We start from the raw sequence: 7,625 nt of genomic DNA on the forward strand, positions 1-7,625 counted from the left end.
AATCCTCCAATTCAAGGTTCAAAAGAGGGAAATTAACAAAAATGGATTTAATATTTGCTTGTACCATGGTTAATTTCGAACAAAAAAGCTCAAGCTCAAAATTGGCTTTCTAAGGATGAGAATTAGGGTAGGCTTTTTACGAAAGCTAAAATGATTCCACCTAAATGCCCTTATCGTTCTTGATGCATCAAATTCTAAAATATGGTATTCGACATGTATAATAAAGCAAGTTCTAGAAAAATCAACTATGTATGGTAATCACTCAATCAAAAAATGGGGCATGCTATAAAATGAGTGCTTATTGGCCCAAAAACTCGTATAAAGGGTAAACGTGTATCAAATCCCATACATTTTTCATTCAAACAGTCATCAAGAGTAATAAACCAGTGTGTAGTAAATAAGAATTCAACTACTCAAGCTAATCCCCTATTATGCTTCAACTTAATTCGATAATTCACAACAATCCAAATCATGTAAGGACAAACATCGAAAGAAAATGGAATTTTGAAGAGAAAAATCACAAACAATAACTAAAGCATACTTGCTTTTTTTTTCAAAAATCGAAGCAAAATTATGTTCAAAGCAAAACCATAATTGAAATACTCTCCCCCACACTTAATTCATACATTGCCCTCAATGTATCAAAAGTAGATACTTAAAAACCATAAAAGAATAAGAGTAGAAAACTCCCCTGAAAATGTTGAGCATCAACCACAATATCTGTAACGAGCTAGGGGTGAAGGTGTTGTGCGTCGGCTAGGTTGGTTCTCGGACTGAGTGGAGACGTGGGTCGGGTAGAGCGGTGATAACAGCTGGTGGCGCGCATTCTTCTGAAGGAGCAGAGAAAATAGAGAAAAGATAAGGCACATTTATATTTTAAAAAGTTTCTTTGAATCTTGCTTCCTAAACCAAAAGTGGAGTTGAGTTTAGACGTGGGCACGTCTTATACAAAAACATCTTCTAGATAGTGAGAGACTTTAGGGTTAATTCTACTTTTGTAAGGCGTGCCCATGGGTTACGAAAAAATCATCTTCTGATCTAGAGAAGGAAACAAGATTAATTGTACTCTGAAAAATTAAGAATAAACATAAAAAGAAAGAAAAGAAAATTGAAAAGAAAAAATTGGGTTGCCTCCCAAGAGCGTCTTTCTTTAACGTCTTTGGCTAGACGTCATAGCTTCTCAATCATCCTAATATGGGTACTACAAAATGATTTGACCAATAGTATGCACCTGAGAACCTTCATAAAAATGTTTCAAACAATGATCATTGACCTTAAATATTTAAACTGTATCTAAACTTTGAATTTCAACAATAGAGAAAATTGTCCTCCACCCAATAGCTTCCTTGTACTCTCTAAGCATTCGAATCAACTTTTATTCTTCTAAGTGAGAGAGTTTGTTGGAAATGATCACCGGGAGAGTTTCCTCTTCTCCTAAATATGCATACTTCAGATGATTTGGCAAAGGTTTCATTTCTAATTTTGGTGTCTGTATAAGAGAAGGAATAAGTTTGGTATGAGAAAGAGGCAACTCAATATAAGATACATCATACTTCATGGGTTTAAGTGATTCTAGTTCTTGGATTGCATCTTGTAAATCAAGATCCAACGCAAACTTTTTCATGATTCCCTGCAATCCTTCAGAAGTGAAATTCATGTTGAGTGCAATTTTCAACTTGTCATCATCATTTAAATCAAAAGTTTCATACGCTAGAGAGTCAATAACATCCATGGCAAAAATAGAGGATACATCACTAGGATATTTCATGGCATCATAAATATTAAATTTAATAATTTCACCATCAAATTCCATGGTAAGTGTACCATCATTTACATCAATTTTTGTCCTAGCTATTTTAAAAAATGGCATTCCTAACAAAATTGATGTGGATTTAAAAGAATCGTCTTATTGCATATTTAGCACATAAAAATCTGTGGGAAAAACCAATTCATTAAATTGCACCAAATCATCCTCTAAAACTCCCTCAGTATATACATTAGATCTATCTGCAAGTTGAATAATCACTCATGTTTCTTTCAAAGGTCCAACATTCAAATATGAGTAAATAGAAAAAGGCATGACATTTATTGAGGCTCATAGATCTAACATTGCTCTCTCAATCCTGACATTACCAAGTTTACAAGGGATAGTAAACATACCTTGGTCATTGTACTTAGGGGGTAGCTTTTTCTAGAGGATAGTTGAAAGATTCTCCCTCATACTTACCTTTTCATTACCCTTGAGCTTTCTGTTGTTGGTGCACAATTCTTTAACAAATTTAGTATATCGAGGTACTTGTTTAATTGCATCAAGTAAAGGAATATTTACCTCGATCTTGCGAAATGTCTCAAGAATCTCTTTCTCTTCTGCTTGTTTCTTGAAATTAGTGAATCTAGCGGGAAAAGGAGGATTTATGACTAATGCCTTCGGTTGTTCGCTTTCTAGTGCTTTGTGTTGGTCTTTTTTAGTCTGGGGAGCAACAACTTCCTTTTCAGTTTCTTCCTCTAAGGCTCTCCCATGTGCCAATGGACTAGGTTCCTTCAACTTCTTCTCGCTTCTCAATGCGATTGTATTAGCATTTTGCTTTGGATTAACAATGGTTTGTGAATATGGCTTACCTTGGGATTCTAACTGGCTCACGGAAGATGCCAATTGACTAATTTGGTTATCCAAATTTTGTATGATTGTTCTTGTCTCTTGCTGAAATTGTTGTGTATTAGTTGCAAGTGATTTGACAATTTCTTCTAGAGACATACATGGCTTTGAAGAAGACTGTTCAGGTGGAAAAAGATGGAATTGCGATGGTCTTGGTCCATAGCTAAGGTTAGGATGATCCCTCCATCCTAGATTATAGATATTTAAGTAAGGATCATACTTCCTTTGTGGTGGGTCTGTAAACCTTCCATCTGCATTGGTGTACTCATGAGAATCATCTTGAAGTGTAGGGCACATGTCAGTTGGGTAACCAATCACAACACATATCCCACAAGCTTTCACTTGCTGCGTGTTTCCTATAACTATTTGTTGAACAAGGGAGGTGAGATGCGATAATTAACGTTCAATGGAAGACGAACCTACCTTATTCACCCTTATTGAAGATGTGTCTTGCCTAAAGTCAAATTGTTGTGAATTGGCGGCCATGTTGGAGGTCAATTCCCTAGCATCGCGAGGAGTCTTATTCACTATGGCACCTCCACTAGCTGCATCTATCATCTTCCTCTCCATGGGTAGTAGTCCTTCATAGAAATATTGGATGAGAAGTTGCTCAGAAATCCCATGTTGAGGGCAGCTTGCACACAGTCGTTTGAATCTTTCCCAATACTCATGAAGGGTCTCAGTATCTTTTTGTTTTATTCCACATATCTCCCTTCGAATGCTAGCGACTCTTGAAGCAGGGAAAATTTATCAAGAAAAAACCTCACCATCTTGGCCCAAGTAGTCATAGAACCAGAGGGTAAATAGAAGAGTCAATCTTTAGCTCTATCAGTTAGTGAGAATGGAAAAGCACGCAGTTTGATCTACTCTTCAGTCACTCCTTGCGGTCTCATACTTGAACATATCGCGTGGAATTCCTTCAAATGCTTGTGAGGGTCTTTATTCTCAAGTCCATGAAAAGTAAGCAACAAATGAATCAAACCATATTTTAATTCAAAAGCTACCTCCAAAGTTGGGTAGTCAATGTCAAGAGGTTGTTGATTCATATTTGGTGCAGCCAATTCTCTTAGAGTTCTTTCTTCGTTGGCCATTGTTCCTTCTATTTCAGAATCGCTGGATGAATCAACCAAGTTGAGTGCAGATTTCGATTCAGGGGATGAAGAAAAAGAATCTTGTCTGCTGCGCAAGTTAGTTTCTTTTCTTAACTTGCGAGCGGTTTTCTCGATCTCAGGATCGTATTGGAGTTCACCTGCACGAGAATAATGGGGCATCAAAATATGTCTAAATGACACCAATCCCTAGTAACAGCGCCCAAAATTTTATGGGTATCGAATCCAACAAATAATAATACTTGCTTTTAGAAATAGAAATTTGTAGTAGTGATAAGCAAGGTCGAATCCACAGGGATTGGGTAAATTGATTTTAATGAAAATTAAAGCAAAGAAAAGAAAAAGGGTTTTAAAATTTAGAGAAAAATCAAAAGGAAAAGCAATTACAATCAACAAAAATTTTAGAGAAATTAATATTGTAGGCACTAATTTTTTTTATATATTTTAATAATATTATTATTATTTTAATTATATTATTATTATTATTATTACAGGCCCAAAATAAATAAAAACCCAACCAAATTACAACCGGAGCCCAAATTTGATCCAGGCCCAGATCCGAGTTGACTTGATACCCGACCCGGTCCAGACAACCCAGTAGAACCCTCATAGGGTTTTATCATCTTCTCTGGCCGCCAACAACCATCAACCGTTGGATCTGGTGAGATCCAACGGTCCAAAGGCTTCCAATAGAAACCTTAGGGTTTCATTACACCCTAGGGTCTACACCGACCGCCGCTTCTGACACCCCACTCTAGCTGTTGCCACACCTCCTCTACTTCAACAGAAACCTCCAGAAGGCTCAAGGAAGCCGCACACGTTGAAACCCTAGGATGAGTCACCACCGTAGTTTTGATGACTCACCGAAGACCGCCCTATTATCCGGTCTGAAGGGAGCTTCGTGGTGGCTATAAAAACCACCAAATATGTTAACAGAAGGAAACACGAGAGCAAGCAACACGAACAAAAAAAATACGAAAAACGGGAGGATATCCAACCCACATCAGCCAAACAACAAACCAAAAGAGGAGAGAAACTTACCGAGGAAACCACACAGTCATCAGAGCCTCCACGCGCCGTCGGAAAACCGAAACATCAAAGGTAAAAAACTTTAGATCTAAGTTGATCTAAGGGGTTTTAGGAGAAACGGAGGTCGGATTCGACCTTAGGGCGTTGGGATCTTTAATTTGAAAAATTTTGGGAAATTTCTACCACCGCTCACTGTGGTCGGCGGTGGCTGTCAAAGGCGGCGTACGGTTACCGACCGGTGACCGGATTCCCTTTGGCGAGGGAATACTAGAGAGAATGGAGAGCTTCTAGCAAAAGAGGAAAATGAGAAAAAATGGCCTAAAGGCCGGTTTTTAAGGGTATTTATACCCTCCCTAAAATGACGCAGTTTAAGGAAGGGACCCTTGCGTAATTTCGCACATGGGTAAATTATACCCGCAGTCCTTGTAGATTATAAATTTTACAATTTAATCTCAAATCATATTTTTGTTTATTTTAATTTGGTATCTGTATTTTATTTTATTATATTTTAGTCCCTGTCATGTTTACATATATTAACATGTATAATTAATTATGGTTAAATTACACTATTAATCCCTATATCTCCTAATATTTTGAATTATATTCATCAACTTTGACATTTTACGATTTAATCTTGATGTTTTAAATAATTTTTATTTTCAACCATAAATTTTATTACTTTTTAATTTAATCATATAATTTTATATTTTTAGGTATAAATTGACCTATTTCATAATTTGAGTTAAAGGATAATATTTATTTATTTTTTAATATTAAGAAAGAGGATGTCTTAAAGTAACTAGATGTCATTTTCTAATATTTTTAAATAAATATCCTACTTATAAAAACCTAAAAAAAACTTTAACTTAGTTATTTTAATATGATTTTCTTAGGAAGAATTATCATATTCTTATTATTTCAATTAGAAAGATAAATATTCGTCCTAAAGTAATTTAGGGATTAATTTCTCTTCAATTGGAAATATTGAAATATTTTATATTTTTCCTTAGAATTATGTGATTGAATATGAAATAACAGGATAATAAATTAAATTTATATTAGAATTCTTAAATTTTTACTAATAGAGACAATTTATAATTAAAGGGTACCAATTTTGGGCGTTATAGTGGTGTTAATCATTCCCTAAACGTAACCGACCACAAATATCTTTTTATTACTAAAAAAATGAATTTTTGGTTAAACGCAGACCTGTTTATCTTTTAACTGATGTTTTCTTAAAAACTCTTTTAAAATGTGATTTTAAGGTATTTGACCTACTTAACCCAAAAGGTCAATGGTGACTCCCAAAACATTTCATAAAAAACTATTTATTTATTCACTTGCTTTTTCCGCCAAAACAATTTGTGCCCGAACGAAAATCGGTTACAACAAATATTAAGTAAATATCCAACTAAAGGTATAATTTCAGAATTGGTTCAGATAATTGATCATAGATGCAATGATAAAATCTTCTATTTTTCACTAAATTGGTTATGGTTATTGACAAGCTCTAACAACCTGTCTCTCCTTAGTTTCTTGATAATCAAGAGAAGCTCTTTGATTATTTCCCTTTTTAATGAACAACCGTAGACAAGCGCTTAAGATTTAATCCACCAACATCATTAACCACTAGAGAGACCACCAATTCTAGCCAACAAATACACAAGCTCGATTCATTTAGACTAGATTATATACCTTCATAACATAATCAAAAATCAATTATGTTACTTTACCACCAATATTAGAACGTTTAAACAATTACGGATTTAAAGTTCTAATTGGCAATTTATCAACCCGATAATTGAACAACGGGCCCTTTGCAACAATCAATCAAGACAATAACTCTTAATAAAAACAGAAGATATATAAATATCGAAGAAGTAAAAGAACAATGAAAATTATTTAGATCTCACAATCCTTGAAGAACCAAAACTTCAATTATCCTTCAGTTGGAACAAAAGTATTTAACTACTCATAATTGAAAGAACACCAAAAGAAAATAAAGATGAAGTATGTAAATAATCCTAAAGAAAAACTTTTACTTAAAGAAAACTTAAAAACTATGAAAACCCTAGCTCCCCTTTTATAAGGATTGCCCTATTTTAGATAAGGAAGTTTTTCAAAAGTGAATCCCTACCAAAATAGGGATTTTGAATACCTTCATCCTTCTCTAAAGATAAGAATGATTCAATAGAGTCTTTCAACCGTCATTAAACTCCTTTTCCCTTGTAAATTTGTAGCCCTAATTTAGGGTTGTACGGACTGGTAAGATGTGCCCACGCCTTAACTGTAGACTTATTCTGCATTAGCTCAGGATGAATAAGTCGTGCCCACGCCTTATGCGAAAACCTCTTCTGGTCTTGCCAACTTCTTGAATTCTGATTTTTCCTCCGTAATTTGGGGATTTCGTGAAGATCATGTTATTCTTTGGATTTTGAACTTGTTTAATCCAAATCTTCAACCTAATCCACAAAATACGAAATATAATCAAAATCCATTATTTAAGCAATTTTAGTTATTCAAATATGAGGAAAATATCATAGAATATATGGCTAATATGCATTTTATCATCTCGCTTGAGACATTTTCTCTTGAAAAAAAAGTTTTGTCTATCTTGAGACAGTTTCTCTTGAAACATATTATCCCTAAAGACGACTAGACGTCCTCATCACATAGAAACAATGTCGTCCACCGACCAGATCTCCTCATAACGTAGGAGCAACGACATCCTCAGATAACCAGACTTCCTCATCACATAGGAACAATGTCGTCCACCGACCAGATCTCCTCATCACGTAGGAGCAACGACATCCTCAGATAACCAGACTTCC

The 7,625-nt window shown here is 35.0% G+C and overlaps 1 protein-coding gene across 1 annotated transcript; it reads right to left on the reverse strand.

The window, feature by feature from the left end:
- Nucleotides 1–2,117: 2,117 nt before the first annotated feature.
- On the reverse strand, nt 2,118–4,388 carry LOC120192961. The gene is made up of 5 exons (XM_039195623.1): nt 4,292–4,388; nt 3,524–3,905; nt 3,080–3,386; nt 2,228–3,001; nt 2,118–2,123 (listed from the first exon to the last, which is right to left on the reverse strand). Exons 1-5 carry the CDS (start codon nt 4,386–4,388, stop codon nt 2,118–2,120), a joined length of 1,566 nt encoding a protein of 521 aa, XP_039051554.1.
- Nucleotides 4,389–7,625: the final 3,237 nt, after the last annotated feature.

The sequence above is a fragment of the Hibiscus syriacus genome, unplaced genomic scaffold (assembly GCF_006381635.1).
Source record: "Hibiscus syriacus cultivar Baekdansim isolate YM2019G1 unplaced genomic scaffold, ASM638163v2 tig00116984_pilon, whole genome shotgun sequence".
Taxonomy (NCBI): domain Eukaryota; kingdom Viridiplantae; phylum Streptophyta; class Magnoliopsida; order Malvales; family Malvaceae; genus Hibiscus; species Hibiscus syriacus.

Coding starts and splice junctions, on each gene's coding strand:
- LOC120192961 (XM_039195623.1), bottom strand. CDS start 4,388: ATGATAAAACCCTATGAGGGTTCTACTGGGTTGTCTGGACCGGGTCGG. Junction 3,906..4,291: donor ATCAAATTTGGGCTCCGGTT/GTAATTTGGTTG, acceptor ATTCTCGTGCAG/GTGAACTCCAATACGATCCT. Junction 3,002..3,079: donor CTTCAATAAGGGTGAATAAG/GTAGGTTCGTCT, acceptor GGAAACACGCAG/CAAGTGAAAGCTTGTGGGAT.